Source organism: Suncus etruscus, chromosome 9 (assembly GCF_024139225.1).
Source record: "Suncus etruscus isolate mSunEtr1 chromosome 9, mSunEtr1.pri.cur, whole genome shotgun sequence".
NCBI classification, from domain to species: Eukaryota; Metazoa; Chordata; class Mammalia; order Eulipotyphla; family Soricidae; genus Suncus; species Suncus etruscus.
The window spans coordinates 30,443,318-30,459,891 of record NC_064856.1 but is presented as its reverse complement, the minus strand read 5'-3'; the positions used below and the strand labels follow the sequence as shown (position 1 = coordinate 30,459,891).

The 16,574-nt window shown below is 54.0% G+C and overlaps 1 protein-coding gene across 2 annotated transcripts in view; it reads left to right on the top strand.

The window, feature by feature from the left end:
• UBE2V1 (ubiquitin conjugating enzyme E2 V1) overlaps positions 1–2,916 on the top strand; it is a 30,630-nt gene extending 27,714 nt beyond the window's left edge. For both annotated transcript variants that reach the window (XM_049781358.1, XM_049781359.1), the window contains 2 exons: positions 942–1,067; positions 2,186–2,916. In XM_049781358.1, coding sequence (XP_049637315.1) covers positions 942–1,067; positions 2,186–2,332 — 273 coding nt within the window. In that variant the 3' untranslated portion in view covers positions 2,333–2,916. The remainder of the gene's footprint in view (positions 1–941; positions 1,068–2,185) is intronic.
• Positions 2,917–16,574: the final 13,658 nt, after the last annotated feature.

Sequence of the window (16,574 nt, the reverse complement as noted above, 5' to 3'; positions counted from 1 at the left end):
ATGTAGTGCCTGTGTCCTGGGCAGCTCACATCAGGGAAGCTGTTTCAGACCAGCTGAGGTCCTAGAACCTTCACAGCCAAAGTAGTGATGGAAGAGGAGGGCTGTACGCAGTGGCAATGCATAATGTGCACGCTCTCACACACACATATGCACACACACACCTTGAGCTTATTGTTTGTATTGTTTATGGTATCAGGGCTTGAGCCAGGGTCTCAGGTGCAGGGCATGCGGTAACCACTGAACCATATCCTTCCCGTGCTGCAGTTTCTTTTTTTTTGGGACCCGGCAGCGCTCAGTTTGCACTCCTGGCACCACGCTCAGAAATAGCTCCTGGCAGGCTCGGGGGGACCGTATGGGATACCAGGATTCGAACCACCATCCTTCTGCATGTAAGGCAAAGGCCTTACCTCCATGCTATCTCTCCGCCTGCCCCTCCGCACACACACACACACACACAGTTTCTAATTTCTGAAGCTTAGTCACCTGTTTTGTACTTGTGTACAGGATAGCTGGAGTTAGTGTGTTGGCCTGGGTGAACTCATGAGACTTCCCAGAATAAAAGAATTCCTTATGGACCAGGTCTGCAAAGTAGAGAGGTTCGTCATGCTGTCTTTGGGAGACCAGAGGGACAGGGCTATTCTAGTCTCATCACTAGTCCCCTTTGTGGGCTCCTAAGCATCACCAAGGTGGGCCCAATATAACCCCCATTCAACCCCCAACAATAACACTGCCTTAGCATACCAGTGATGAAATCTTCCAGCCCCTGAGACCAGAGCTCGTGATGGTGGTATGGAAGCCAGCAACTGCTGGTAGAAATAACAAGTGGGCTTGGGAGCGGAAGCACCAGCTCCCATTAAGGAGGTCACGGGGCATCTGAAACAGCCTGTTGGGGTTCATTGTGTATGATTAATTACCTGACATTTCTGTACCTTTTTTTCCAGACAATTTATGAAAACCGAATATACAGCCTTAAAATAGAATGTGGACCTAAATACCCAGAAGCACCCCCCTTTGTAAGATTTGTAACAAAAATTAATATGAATGGAGTTAATAGTTCTAATGGCGTGGTAAGTTACCTTTCTGCCATCTATCTATTCCTTGAGGTTGAGAGAATTCCTCTGTGCTCTACCTCCATTTGGGGCCTGATTCTATGTGTTCCCCACAAGTTGGGGTGGGGACTGGATTCCCAATAATGTGTGACAGTCCCTCAGCCAGCCCAAGGCAGGGTGCAGCTCAGGGCCACACTTTGACCTGGTGGCCTTAAATTCGGCCTAGTGGTGTACGATACACTCTCCTGTTCTTTTTCTGACTGTCTCTCTGCTGCCCTGGACTACCCAGTCTCTCTTTTGTAAGAAGACCAAAAGCCACAGTGGACATTTCAGAACTAAGCAGAGCTCATAAATTCTACCCCGCACACAGCTTCCAGAAGGCTCACTTCTTTGAAGCTGCTGAAAAGGGCAAAAAGGCGACCTGCTCATGTTGGGATGTCACACTCGTCAGCACTCCAGGAGCCAACCTTTGTTTCTGAGCTCCTCAGAAAGAGAGAATCTTGAAATGGCCAGAGAACTGTCGCTGGTGTCCGTATTCCCGGTGTCTCTGGGGTCCTGTCCAGACACACCTTCAGAATTTGCCCCTGGCTCTGATGGGTTTTCTGGGGAGATGAGAATCTGACCTCCCTGCCACTACGTGTGCCCCCAAATCAGCACATTTGTTTTGTGTATTTGGTTTTTGGGCCATACTTGGTGACGTTCAGTGTTACTCCTGGCTATGCGCTCAGAAATTGCTCCTGACGGGGGACCATATGAGATACCAGGGGATCGAACCTCGGTCCATCCTAGGCTAGCTCGTGCAAGGCAGACACCTTTACGCCCTGCACCATTGCTCCAGCCCCGAACTCGCGCGCACGCGCGCGCGTGTGTGTGTGTGTGTGTGTGTGTGTGTGAGAGAGAGAGAGAGAGAGAGAGAGAGAGAGAGAGAGAGAGAGAGAGAGAGAGAGAGAGAGAGAGAGGAGAGAGAGAGAGGAGAGAGAGAGAGGAGAGAGAGAGAGAGAGAGAGAGAGAGAGAGAGAGAGAGAGAGAGAGAGAGAGAGAGAGAGAGATCGTGCAGTATGCTGGTGGGTAACGGCGGGTTCGTCTCCCTACACCAAGAACCTGACAGTGATCTTGTTTCTGTTCACTCTCTGCAGGTGGACCCCAGAGCCATCTCCGTGCTAGCGAAATGGCAGAATTCTTATAGCATCAAAGTTGTCCTGCAAGAGCTTCGGCGCCTGATGATGTCTAAAGAGAACATGAAGCTCCCACAACCACCGGAAGGACAGTGTTACAGCAACTAAGCCGAACAGACGCCACCCCTCCCCCTTCGGTTTAAGCAGCCTTCATTTCCCACAGTAGCTCCATTTTCTAGATTCGTCTCCTAGACCTCCAAGCACTGGCGAGGACGCTCCCATTGAAAGGCGGTTTATCTTAAGATACTGTTCATGCTACTAATTTGTTGTCCATTTGAAATCTCTAAGTTGTGCTCTAACCGGTCACCCTGTCACGTGTAACCACTGTGCACGTAGTCGAACTGCTGGGATCAAGAAAGTCTATGGAAACCGCTCTCCGTCGTCCCTGGTGGGCACATCCAACTCAACTGTGAAAAGATGCTTCATACAATCACCTGCTGCTCATGACACGGCCTGGGGCCTGCCTCCTGTCCCTCCCCCTGGGGGGCCTGTTAGAGTAGATGTGGAGGGTTCCAGGCCCCGGCCTGTGTGTGGGGGTGCTTTAGTATCACCCTTGAGCTCCTTCTGGATATCACAAATGGTGTCCCCTTTCAAGCCATCGCCTGTTCCCCACTCTCCATCACCACCCTGGGCTGAAGCTTAGATTGTGACCCCTCTGCTCCCTTCTGAAATTGGCCTTTGGGGAGGAATTCAGGGCTTTTCCCATATCTTCTCCCCACCTTTCTTGAGGGGTGCTGCTTTTTCCTCCCCTCCTCTTCCTCAAGTCCCTTGTTGCATCAGATACACACACGCGCGCGCACACACACACACGCACACGCACGCACACACACACACGCGCATGCACGCACACATGCCCACATGTCACTTTTTGTCACAATCCCTTGCTCTGGCCTCAAGCCATCAGATAAGGTTGGAAAGACCTGACCTCCCACTCTAGTTTGGATCCACATCAATATACTCTCCACCAGCCCGGGAAATAAATGCACGCGGGGAACTCAGCCCCCCACTCTCTGCTGTCATCCACAGCCCATGCATTTTTTGGTTGTTTATTTTTTTAAGCTCAGGTCTTGATAAGGTGAAAAGAAAAGTCACCAGGGGTTGGTCTTCTTTGCCACCTCTGCCAGTCCTTGGTGGTTAAACTTGAAGAAAGGCCACATGAAGACACTTGACAGCACATGCAATCCCTCTGGATGAATTGTTTTCTTTGCCTCATAATTGCTTTTGCTTTTTAAATGGAAGCCGTGTTAAACAGGGCTCTCATTCAGCCGTCCTGGCAATTCATTTGGGTCTGGTTTGGAATCTGACAACTGGAACAAAAAGAACCTTGAATTTGGTGCCTACTTGGGTCCGGGTGCTGCTTCTCGCGTCCTCAGCAGGATTCAGAGTGAACTCGGCGTCTTCGAAGGTCCCCGGAAATCCAGCCGGCTTTTGGCTTCCTGGCAAATTGCTGCGTTTTTCCACTTTTCTGTTCAGGACCACTAAATGCTGAGATGTGGATGCATACTGAAATAAAAGCAATTCATTGTGTTCTGAAGGTTTTTTTTTTTTCAATTTAGAGTCGATGTTAAAAAAAAACACCTTTTGAAGCAGCAACCATCAAGTATGAAAGGCAGTTGATGTTTCCATTCATCCTTTTTTTTCAGGGGGGACACCCTAGTTTTAAGGATTTAACATCCTGTAAGTAAAGTTTAACATGACAGTATTCCATAAGCAGCCTTTTTATTGTCCGACCATTGCCTAATTTTAATATAATAAAAAGAAAAAGTGTGCGTTAATATTTAAGAAACTGTGCTCTTCTTCTCGGAACTGAATTTTTTTGGGGGGGGGGCCACACCCGTTTGGTGCTCAGGGGTTACTCCTGGCTAAGCGCTCAGAAATTGCCCCTGGCTTGGGGGGACCATATGGGACGCCGGGGGATCGAACCGCGGTCCTTCCTTGGCTAGCGCTTGCAAGGCAGACACCTTACCTCTAGCGCCACCTCACCGGTCCCTCGGAACTGAATTTAGGAGGTCATGTCTTAAAAAGGTGCTTCGGGATTTGAATTGATACTTTTTTTGTTTGTTTGGTTGGTTGGTTTTGGTTTTGGGCCACACCCGGCAATGCTCGGGTTACTCCTGGCTGTCTGCTCAGAAATAGCTCCTGACAGGCACAGGGGACCATATGGGACACCGGGATTTGAACCAACCACCTTTGGTCCTGGATCGACTGCTTGCAAGGCAAACACCGCTGTGCTATCTCTCCGGGCCCTTGAATTGATACTCTTAAGGCAGAGTTGTCAAACTTTGTACAAAGGACTCACGTGAGTAAATCTGTGAGCTTTGGAGGCCTAGAGGCACAGTCAAATCTGTTGGCCTGGCAGGACCTTCAGAGGGTCCGCTCAGAGGCCCAAATTGTTGGACATGGCTTGAAAAACAAGTTCTTGTGAGAAAATCCACATTGTAGTCAAAGGAGCTGGGGGCAGGCTTTGGTACTGGATTCCAGATTCAGGTCCTGGCACTGCACTGCACCTAGTCCTCTGAGCATGGCATGGAGAAACCCTAGAGCACCACAGACATGACCCAAACACATTTGAAGGGACTGGAATGAAGTACAGCAAGTAGGGCATTTGCCTTGCAGGCTGCCCACGTGGGTTTGATCCCTGGCATCACATGGTTCCCCAAACCTGCCAGGATTAATTCCTGAGTGCAGAGCCAGGAGGTGCACCAAGACTGAGTGCTTCCAAGTGTGGCTCAGACCCAAAAAAGTTTTCTAGGGAAGGAGAGGGACAGAGATAGTGCAGGGCTTTAAGTGCCTTGTGAGTGGCCAACTCCACTTTGATCCCTGGCGTTGCCTATGGTCCCCCAGGCCTGCCTGGACTGCTCCCTGATCACAAAGCCTTAAGGTCAGCTGAGTGTTGCTCAAAAAACAAAACGCCCAAATGTTTGGAACGGCTTCCTTTGAAAGGGCTGCAGAGGCTGGGAGCCAGGTTTCAAACTGGGTCCCAGTTTGCAGGTCCTTGGAGTAAAGGCTCCTGTGGGAAGCGTGCTGGCAGGTCCTCATTTGAAAAGGGTTGTCGCCTGGAGTCAACAGTCTGTTGGGAAAGGGGGAAAAGCACAGGAGTCTCACAAAGGAACATTGCTTGTTGCCTGTTTTTGAAATAGTTGTTTGATGACAGGCAGTGTCTGAACTTCCTGCTGTGGTCCCATAGCCTTAGTGGATTGGCCCATACAAGAGCCACGCCAGTTCCAATGGGGCCTGCTGCAGCCAGCTCTCATGTCAAAACCAGCTTCATGGTCGCTCAGCCGGGTGGCTTGAGAAAGCACCATCCAGGTTTCTGCCGCAGACAGGAAGTTAGGACCTTCCTAGGTGAAGAGCTTCCAGGATCCTTGCCAGCTCTCACAGAGGAGAGGACAGGGCAGTTCTAGAATCTTCCCAACAGCTGGGGAAGTTCTCCAAGTAAAATCAGGCATAACCTAAGGTGGCATTTTCTATGCTGAGTCAGCTGGAGGGGAGACTGGCTCAGTGGGGGCTTCTAGGGGACTCAGAACTGCAGGTTGAGGGGCCCGGAAAGGTAGCATGGAGGTAAGGCATTTGCCTGGCATGCAGGAGGACAGTGATTCGAATTCCAGCATTCCATATGGGTCCCCTGAGCCTGCCTGGGGCGATTCCTGAGTGTAGAGCCAGGAGTAATCCCTGAGTGCTGCGGGTGTGACCCAAGAAAACTGCAGGTTGAGGGGCCGGAGAGATAGCATGGAGATAAGGTATTTGCCTTGCATGCAGAAGGATGGTGGTTTGAATCCTGGCATCCCATATGGTCCCTGCGCCTGCCAGCAGCGATTTTTGAGCGTAGAACCAGGAGTAACCCTTGAGCGCTGCTGGGTGTGACCCAAAAACCAAAAAACCTGCAGGTTGAATTTCCCTTACAGGTGTAAGTTGGGGGGTCTGTTTGCAGGACATGTTCTTATCACTGAGGTGAAACATGCCAACAGGGAGTGAGGTTCAGGACTGGAGGAGAGACCTGTGCCACGGGTAGGGAGGTGGGTAGCTCTGAGAAAGCCCCCGGGTGCTCTCCCCATTGACCCCGGCTCTCCCAGCTCTTGTAGCTCAGTATACAGTAGCAACTGGGCAGAGAGGGAAAAGCAAGTCACTCCTGCTGGAGCTACTTCCATCTGTTCTCGCCAGGGGGCGCTGCGTGTTCACATTTTGTTGCTCTGCTTACATCTTTCAGTTGTCTGCGGTCCCGGAACAGACATAAGGGGACTTGAGATGTCTCTGGCACTCGGTGACTTCCCCCTGATCTGTCAGTGTCGTCCTGGCAACAACATTCTGGTGGGCTGGGGAGGTGGCTTAAAAGCATTTGGCTCCCCCAAACTGCATGCTCCCCTGAGTTCTGTTGGATGGAGCCCTCCACCCATATAGTAAAGAAAGATACCCTCCTTTTGAAGCAGAAGACTGCTATATAGGTTGGGCTCTAGACGCCAGGACAGAATGAGCTGAGAGGAAACTACTTCCTGTCTGCTGCGCCCTCTTGCTGGGTCTCCCATAGCTCCCAGCGACCAGTGTGCTTTGCTATGATGTGATCAGAGAGCATGAGTGCTGTGAAAAGTTCAGCTCAGTGCCAGCAAATGGGAGCCCTCTGGTTGCCGAGAAAACATGGTTCTCAGCAGCTCCTTCCCGGCCCAGACCATGCCACCTCCCTGACCTCTGGCCTCACCCCTGCCAGGTGATTCCTTCCACACCCCATAGCTATTCATCCTGGACCCGAGCCCCACATCCCTCCTCTCTGGCTGCTGCATATCTCCATCTTTCCAACCCCACCTAAAGTAGTTCCCAGGGACCAGGCTTGTAACTCAGAGCACAGCTTTGCATGAATGAGCACACTTGTATGCTCATACATGCACATGCTCACATATGCACACATGCATGGTCATAGACATACTCTGCGTACACACACAGTAGCCAACCCGGTCCTCCACCTTCCCTGCTTGCTCTTGCTTCCTGATATTTTTGTTTTTGGTTTTTTGGGTCACAGATCTGAGGGGTTCCTCCTGGCTCTGCGCTCAGAAATCGCTCCTGGGGGGGCCGGGGTGGTGGCACTAGAGGTAAGGTGTCTGCCTTGCCAGCGCTAGCCTAGGACGGACCGCGGTTCGATCCCCCGGCGTCCCATAAGGTCCCCCAAGCCAGGAGCGACTTCTGAGCGCATAGCCAGGAGTAACCCCTGAGCGTCACCGGGTGTGGCCCAAAAAACAAAAAACAAAAAAACAAAAAAAAAAAGAAATCGCTCCTGGCAGACTCGGGGGACCATATGAGATGCCGAGATTCAAACCAACGGCCTCCTGGGATACAGGGCAAACGCCCTACCTCCATGTTATCTCTGGTCCCAACTTCCTGACAATTATTTACTTGAATAAGAAGGCTCCCTGTTTTCCTTGCTCCTCCCTGCACATGAGCACCTTGTCCACATCGTCACAGTTGTGCCCAAAGCCAGAACAGTTCCTGGCTGCTAGCCAGAAGGGCTAAGGGGGCATTGGAATGTTCCCTAGAACGGCCCAGGCTTTCTGTCTTGTCCCATAGATGGGTTGTGGAAGTTGAGTGCAGCGGGCTAGGGAAGACTTGGGTCTCTCCCCTGTCTTTGTGCTCAGGAACCCTATGGGATGCCAGAGATCCGTGATCGAGCCTGGGTCAGCTGTGTATGAAGAAGTACTGTCTAGTGCTGCAGTCCCCGCCCCCAGGGGAAGGTTTGGAGGGGCAGATGGACCTGAGTGAGGGAAGTAGGGGTCCGGAGTGGTGACGCAAGTGGTAGGGCACCTGCCTTACATGCCATAACCTAGAACAGACCAAGATTCAAACCCTCAGCGTCCCATAAGGTCCCCCAAGCCAGGAGGGATTTCTGAGTGCAGAGCCAGGAATAACCCCTGAGCATCACTGGGTGTGGCCCAAAAACCAAAAAGAAAAGAAAAAGAAACAGTTTTTAGGTCAGCCCAGTTCAGCCACTGACCAGCTGTGCACAGCTCCCATGGGTTCCTTAGCCACTTGCCAGCCTTGTGTTAAGGGATTAGACTGCTCTGAATAGCAGCATTGACTGGAGCCCTTGGGAACCCAGGATGGTTTCGCTCTTTATTGGAAGAGCCAAGTGCGCCCGTGTGGACCAGCAGATGGCGCCCGCGGGCGGAGGACCAGGTACAGCAGTCCAGCCCAGGAGGCTCAAGTGGCCCCAGGATCAGCCGGAGCAGGGGAGCTGTTTAGGGCGCCTCAGTATCTGGAGGAGCTCGCCCACTGCTCCGTTTGTGGTGGGGCCTTGCTGAGCTCGTGAAAAGTCACTGCCAAGGCCTGCTTGGAGGTTCCGCAAGGGCAGTAGAGCTTCGAGGTGGAAATTTCAAATGACCGAGGCCCTGGGCCCGCCCCTTGTTCCTACCTCTGGTCTGTGGCTTGGGTGGGCAAATCCTTTCATTTTTCTCCAGAAAGCAGACAGCAGGATATCTTTAAAAAAGAATAAAAACTTTATGGTGGTGATTTTAATCACCAATTGCTCTGAGTTATCTTGGGGGGGGCATATAGCAGTTGTTGGGGGGCTTCTCCCATTGTTGTTGGGGGGGGGTTCTGGAAGAACAACCATGTGAGGCAGAGAGGGTGGGCATCGATTCTCAGACCCCTACCCTTCAAGTCTTCTCCTCCGAGTTACTTTTTTTTTTTTTGGCTTTTGGGTCACACATGACAGTGCTCGGGGTCACTCCTGGCTCTATCCTCAGAAATAGCTCCTGCCAGGCTCTGGGGGACCATATTGGATGCCGGGATTCGAACCACCACCCTTCTGCATGCAAGGCAAATGCCCTACCTCCATGCTATCTCTCCAGCCCCCCCCCAGTTACATTTTTTAATTCTCCTTGGAGGAAGGGGTTTTGAGACGTAATCAGATGCCCCCCCCCTTTCCCTTGTCCACTCTATGCCCCTTCTTCAGACAGGGAATGATTTATTTGCTGGCCAGCTGCTGCCTGGCTCGAGTCCCCCCGACTCACGGACGCCTGGGTGGGAACGATTTTCTGGCTGAAAGGGCCCACGCAAACCCTCACACAGCCACGCCTCCCCCAAGTCTGGCCAGAGACTTACTCCCTACTCCCTGGCCTGAACACAGTCTCCATCCAAGTTGCTTGTTATTGTTGGGGTAGGGCAGGCATGGTGGGGACTGATACCTGATTTTCTTGCCCTGGGGTGAGTGGAGAGGGATCGGCAGTGCCGGGGCCATTAGAGGAAGCATTTCCTAGACTTTCCTAGAGGAAGACAGATCTGGGCTGACAGTCTTGTCCCAGTGCTAAGTCCACCCACTGTGGACAGGACACATCTGACAGTACACCCGAGCAAGGTCCCGTTTGTACAGATGTGGGTCCTAACACCGCCCTCCCACCAGGCATGGTGATGAGGGGCCCAAAAGAACTGAGTTTTACAAGTGGATCCAAACAAGAAAGCAGGCCTTAAGGCTGAAGTAGCAGGAGAAGGGAGTTGTGCCGTACCTAAAGATGAAGGCAGAGCTGAGCCCTAACTGGGAACAAGTTGGCAGTGGAGCCAGCAAGTGCAAAGGCCCTACGGCAGCATGAAGGTGGGCTGAAGGGACATCAAGGCCAGAATTAAGGCTGGGGAGGTGGTTCAGGCTCTACATGTGAGGCCTATGTTCTGTTCCCAGCACAAAAGGAGGGAGGGTAGGAAGAAAAGCAGGAGGAGCAGAGGGAGAAGCAGGAGGAGCAGAGGGAGAAGCAGGAGGAGGAGGAGTGGGAGGAGAAGCAGGAGGTGGAGTGGGAGGAACAGAAGGAGGAGTGGAAGGAAAAATAAGAGGAAAGCAGGAAGAGGAAGAGGAGGAGGAGCAAAAGCGGCTCTCACCAGCTTCTCCCAGTCGGGGTTTCAGGGTGAGCAGAAGATCCTGGGTCTCTGGGTCTCATCTATGCTGTAGCATCAGCAGTGGCCCTGCTGGCCCGTTTACCCCTGCCGTGTCTGGGGTGGGAGTGGACACTCCCTCAGCCAGCTCCGGGGTCCCTGACTCAGTCCAGCCCAGAGCAGTGGCTTCTCTCCCACAGCAGTGCCCTGGGGTTCTGACTCAGCCATCCCATGTGAGGGCCTGCTCAAGTCCTGCCCCATGGGCTGTTTAACCTATGACCCCTGTGCCCAGGCAGGACACTCCACCAGCAGGGGTGCCTGCAGCCAGCTCTGGGCAACAGGGGGCCTCTATTCTCCCAGAGAGCTGAGCTCACTTCTGGCCACACTCTTGACCCGTCCCACTGCCTGTCACAAGTTTAACCCTGGCCAGAGACTTAGGGAATCGTACAGCAAACACCCAGATTCCCCTCAAATCCCCACAACCCAGTGCTCCTTTCCTGCAAACCCCAGTGTGATGGTACAAGTCAACCAAAGACAGGGGATACCCCACTCCGCTAGTGTGGGGGTGATGGGAAGTCAGTGCTCCCTGGACACTCGCGTGAAAGTCATTGGCCCCACTTGCAGAACATTCCAGGGTCATTTATTAGATAAGGATTTCAGAGCATCCGTTGAGGTCAGGCACTGCCCTGGGTGCAAGGGAAAGACAGGGAGGGGAAGCTGATGTGAAAATGAGACTGGAAGAGGAAGCGGAGGAAAAATGGGGGGATTCGATCAGAGCACTGGAGGGAGATGGGGGCATGGGAAAGGAGGTGTCGGGAATAGGGGGTGATGGAGGGTGTGGGTGATGGGGTGAGGTGGGTGATAGAGAAGGTGTGTTGATGGAGGGGTTGTGGGATGACGGTGTGTGAGTGGAGGTGGTACAGGTTTCAGAGTGGGTAATGGAGCAAGGATAGGTGATGGAAGGTGTAGGCGATGGAGTGATGGGAGATGGGGGGATGTGGATTATCAAGAGGTTATAGGTGATGAGTTGGGGGTAGGTAGTGGGAGTGGGGAATGTTAGTGTAGGTGATGGAGAGGGGTGGGTGATGGAGGGGGTTGTTGGGTGGGTGATGGGGTGGGGGCAGGTGATGGCATGGGGTTACTGGGGGCTATCAGGGGGGCAAGGAATGGGGCAGGAAAGGCTGATTGCTGAGATGTGCCATCTGACAAACCTAGAGCCGAGAAACAAGGGTCTGAGCACATGCAGGGCCAGGAGCCTGCCCCTTCCTCTGTGGGGATGGACGAAGTGCACAAATCTGGGATGACCATAAAAGCAGGGGAGCAGGGAGGATAAGAGAGATAAGACCTGTTTGAGGCACCCACATCAGGATGCATGATTCCTCCACACTGCATCTCCCGCAGCTGCTCAAGGCTTTTTGGCCCTGAACAGCCCAGGAGGCCGGGAGGGGTCAGTTCGCCTATCTCTGGGGTGCTGGGACCCCAGGCACCAGGAGACAAAGGTGGGAGACACACCTGGAAGTAAGTGTCTAGTAGTCTACCTGGGAGTGGACTTGGATCTGGCCGAAACTGACTTCCTGTCCCCAAGCTGGGGACCTACCCCCACCCAGCACCTCTTGCACCCCAAACCTACAGTCTGAGCAAGCTCCAGAGAGCAAGCCTGACCCCTCACAATGCCCTGGATTGCCAAACTATCCCTTCCTGTCCCTTCATACCTTCAGCCCTTGCCATGGTCCCAACTTGCCCACATTTGGGAAACAGGCTAGGGAAGCACAAAGGTGCTTTTCCTTTTCTTTTCTTTTCTTTTTTCTTTTTTTCTTTTCTTTTTTTTTTTTTTTGTTGTTGTTGTTGTTGTTGGTTTTTGTTTTCTTTGGGGGCAATACCCAGCAGTGTTCAGGGCTCTGCACTCAGAAATCACTTCTAGCAGGGCTCAGGGAACCTATGGGGAGCCAGGGATCAAACCCAGGTCTGCTGCGTGCTAGGCAAACACCCTCTCCGCTGTGCTATCTCTCCAGCCTCTGAGGTCCTGCCCAAATCAAAGACAAACAAGAGAAAAGAATTCTGCACAGTTCTGAGGATTCTAAAGCTTAGTTCCCAGCAGACCACAGCCCAGGGAGGTTCCGGAATTTTTCCTCCCTCTCCACCTCTTGAGCTTGTCAATATCCAGAGCACACCCCCAGTCCTTCCTCAGGCTCTGTGCCCCAGCACCCCGGGTTCCTAATGAGGACAGCAGCCTTAGCACAGTCCTTGCTTCCCATGGGGGTGACCCCGGGACACCCTGCTGCTGTGCTTGTCCTCCAGCCCTGCGGACAGTAGCCCATTGGGTGCATCTGCCCTGGTGGTGGTGAGTTCTGGTTCAGAGGGGTCTGGGGAGGGCCAGGGACACAGTTACAGAAGAAACTTTAGGGTGTGTCGGGCAAGAGCCCTCAGAGGCCACTCCATTGGCCTTGACCAGCCACACAGCCTGCCTCCACCACATCTGAGCCAGCTCGTTCTGCTCATCCTGAAGTCACCTCCTCCTGGAAGCTGTCCCTCCCCATCTGGGCCTAGTGTACACCCTCCCAGCATCAGTAAGGCAAAGGGTTGATTTTTGCTTACTCTCCCAGCACAACAGGACACACAGCTCTGTGGGAACTGAATCCACAAGTGGCCCGCGCCAGACTCCAGGAGAGGGAGAAGACAGGGCGGTGCCCTGGGAACTCAGCCAGGCCTGTCCCTGTGCCCATTTAGAGCAGGCATGTCTCGGCGTCCCTGGATTTCCAAAGTGCTGCTCTGGGGTCTCCTCCACCTTTGCTGCTGTCCACGTTGAGGGGTTCCATGGGTACAGCCAGGCCTTGCAGGGTGGGTGGTGGTCTGCTATGAGAAGCTCAGACAGGATGGGGCGTCTGAGCCCAGGCATGGTCACTCTGGGCCTATTCACAGCCTCTGGGTCCTCCTTGGGGCCAGGGCCCAGGCTGGGAAGAGGCCCTCGGGCCACATTGGCATTTCCTGAGCACCCCTGTGCATCAGCGCTGTGAGACGAGACTCAGCTCCCTTGTCACACTGTGTCCTGATGGGGAGACGCAGATGAATCAGTGAGACAGAGACAAGTTCCCAGGGAGGAAGAGGGTAGAGTGCATGAGGCAATCAAGCTGTTTCTTGGAGGACTGGAAGAAAGACAGAGAGACAGAAAACAAGAGCTACGGCACTTGTCTTACAGGCAGCCAACATCAGTTCAATTCTCAAATCAACACCACTATGGGTTTGTTTTGTTTTGTTTTGTTTTGTTTCTTTTGGAGCCATACCCGGTAATGCTCAGGGGTCACTCCTGATTCTGGGCTCAGGAATCACTCCTGGTAGTGTTCAGGGAATTATGTGGGATGTTGGCCACATGATGCAAAACAAGCACACTCCCCACTGTGCTAGTGCTCTGGCCCCACCAATACCGCAGTGAAATGGGCATGGAGCGCAAGGCTGGGAGTATTCCCTGAGTAGCACTGGTGTGGCCCGAACACCCAGAGTCTGGGAGACGAAGCTGACTCAGGGCTCAGGATGTGCCAGGTTGTACCCCAGGGTCTTCATGCAGGAGCTCCAAGGTCTGTTCCTGACTCTACATGGCCAGGCACCCCTGAGTATGACAGTCCCCCTACCCCCCCCCCCAATGAAAAGACTACTATGACCACACAGCCCCAAGGCTCCTTGATAGAACTAACCATGACAGGAAAGGGGAGATACTCCAAGCCTCAGTTTCCCTGCAAGGCAGGACGCACAACCTCACCTGAGCTGGCCTGGACCTCACGCACATTACAGCTCCCCTGGGACTCTGCTTCCAGGACTTGGTCCAGGGGGCATAGAGATAGCACAGCGGTAGGGCATTTGCCTCACACACAGACGATCCGGGACAGACCCTGGTTCGGTTCCCGGCATCCCATATGATCGCCCCAGCCTGCCAGGAGCGACGTCTGAGCGCAGAGCCAGAATTAACTCCTGAGGGCCACCAGGGGTGGCCCAAAAACAAAAACAAAACAGAACAAAAAAGACTTGGTCCTGTGCCCAAGAGACACTTGTCTCATCCTCAAGAAAAGACCCAAGGGGACACAGGATCCTCAGGGTGGCAACCAGGATTCCCATGGAAGGGAGACAGAAGGGAAGTGCCGTGAGACCCACGAAGCCAAGAGGAGCTGCAGGCAGACCTGCTGCACTGCTGATCCAAGGTCCACTTGAACCCAGGCCTTCTTCTTTATACTCTATCCTCAGGCCAGCCAGAACAGCAAGTGAGGCCAGCCAGGGTCCAGGGTGACTGCGGATTAGGGGAACCTCAAGGCCCCCCTCCAAGTCCCGCCAGGAGCACCCCCTTGGGTAACTGTAAATGCGGACTCTCCCTGGAAGCCCAAACAGGCTGGAGGAGTGAGGATGGTGTGGGGGCTCTTGAATATCTGGAGGTGCCCCTGTTTGAGGAGCACCTGCTGAGGGAGTCAGCAGTGAGGGATGAAGTCATTTCCTTTTCTCCCCATTAGTATTGACCTTCACACATACAAAGTCACTGCAGCCAACAAAGAGCATATGAAGGACCTACAGCACAAAAAATAAACTGAGGCTGGGGAGGTTCTCCCCATCCCCTCTTGCCTTTGTGGGGGGGGGGGCAGAGACACAGCTGCTTGAGTCCCCAGCATGGTCCCCACCCAATCATTTCGGGTGGGATCCTCTCCCTTCTCTCCGCTTGGGACGGAAACAAGGACACACACAAGGGGAGTTGAGGTGTCCCAGGACCCTCCATATTCTGCCTGGATGAGAGGGCTCAGTAGGGGGGCAGGGGCCAAGGGAAGGGTGCAGAGTTGCTGGGCTCAAGGCAGACGCCTGGGCACAGCGGCCGGCTGGCTTCTGCAGGCCCACGGCGCGGAGCCAGCAGGCTGGAGCCAGCGGCCGCCCTGGGCCTCCTCACAGCCGCTTTTGATAAAGCCCCTCTGTGCCTGTGGATGGGGGGGCCCGGCCGGCTGGAGCCGGCTCACATCTGGAGCCCAGCACAGGCCCCGGGCGGCTGACGGCGGCGCCACCCCAAGCCACATGCCGCCCTGGGTAAACATGCCCGCGCCCACCCAGCGGCTCACCTTTCGCCCACAAGGCTGCCTTTCTTCTCGGACCCGGGCCCAGGCCACCGCGAACATTCCTCCTAGCACAGGGCAGAATGGGCCGCTGACCTCCTGGCTGGGCTGGGCTGGGTGGGATGGGGTGGGGTGGGGGACTCGCTGTGAGGCCAGGCAGTGTGTGGGTGGGGGTGGGGGTGGCAGTGGCCGAAAAGCGCCTACTACATGCCAGACGGTGACCACAGCCCTGCAAGGCGCCACCCATAACCAGAGCATGTGCTGGGAGCTGGTCTGGACCCCTTCCCACTGCTGACCCCTCACCTGTAAAGTGGGGTCCTCGTCCCTCACAGGCCGAGAATGTGAAACAGCGCCACGACCCCCAAGATGACACTCAGCCGCAGGCACTTGCCTTGATGTATGAGGCCCTGGGTTGGAACCCAGCATGGCACAACAAGATGGGAAAGGAGAGAAGTTACCAGAAGGTACTGGCATGGGAGAGCACCTGCACCTCGAGCACCTGCTCTGGAAGCAACCATGCTGGGAGCACCTTTGCCAGAAGCACCTACACTAAGAGCACTTCTTGGGAGCACATGGACTGGGTGTATCTAAATTGGGAACATCTGCATCATTAACACCTGCACTAGAAGAACCTACACTGGGAGCACCTCCACTAGGAGAATCTGCACCAGGCTACTGGCAGGTGCTCGTTCCGCTTTCTCGGTTTCTCCTTGTTCACAGCCCCCCGGGAAGGAGGGAAACAAGGACTCAGCTCTCAGACTCTTGCCCGCTCAACTGAGCAGGAAAAGCAGAGGAGGACCCAAGTGGCCAGAGCCCCATTGTTCCAGTCATGAGGCTTTCCAAGCTGGCATAGGAGCCAAGAGGGCACACCGGCATGGGTGAGGTCCTCAGCTTTGGGCGCTGGGGCTGGGTGGTGGCAGAGGCCATGCAGCTCCTTGTCTGGGTCAGACTCGGAACCAGGTCAGAGATACACAGACCTGGGTATAGCTCCCCCACCTTTGCCTGGGGGGCCCCTCAACATGTCCTGCTGGCTCCTGATTCCTGCTACCTCCTGAGGTAAGTGTAGGAGCTACCATATTATGCCAGGGTTTGGGAAAAGATCCATTAGATAGGCCTTGGGAGAGACACCAAGGGGCTGGGGGGTGAGAAGGAGTCTGAGTGGAAGCCAGGGTAGCTTCCTGAAGAAGGTGTCATGTTCTGGGATGGGGGCTGGAGGAAGTGAAATCACCGGCAAGGTATGTGAGCACACTCAAGACTTCCAGCAACCTTTGAGGTCTGTCCCCAAGACACCCCATTTTACAGGTGAGGAAACTGAGACCCTGAAAGCAGACAACTTTGACGTTGTCAGGAAATCAAAGCAGAGGCGTAATCTCACGCAGGGGGCAAGACCCTTGATTCTCCTTCCTTGCATCGGGGGTCTACACTGA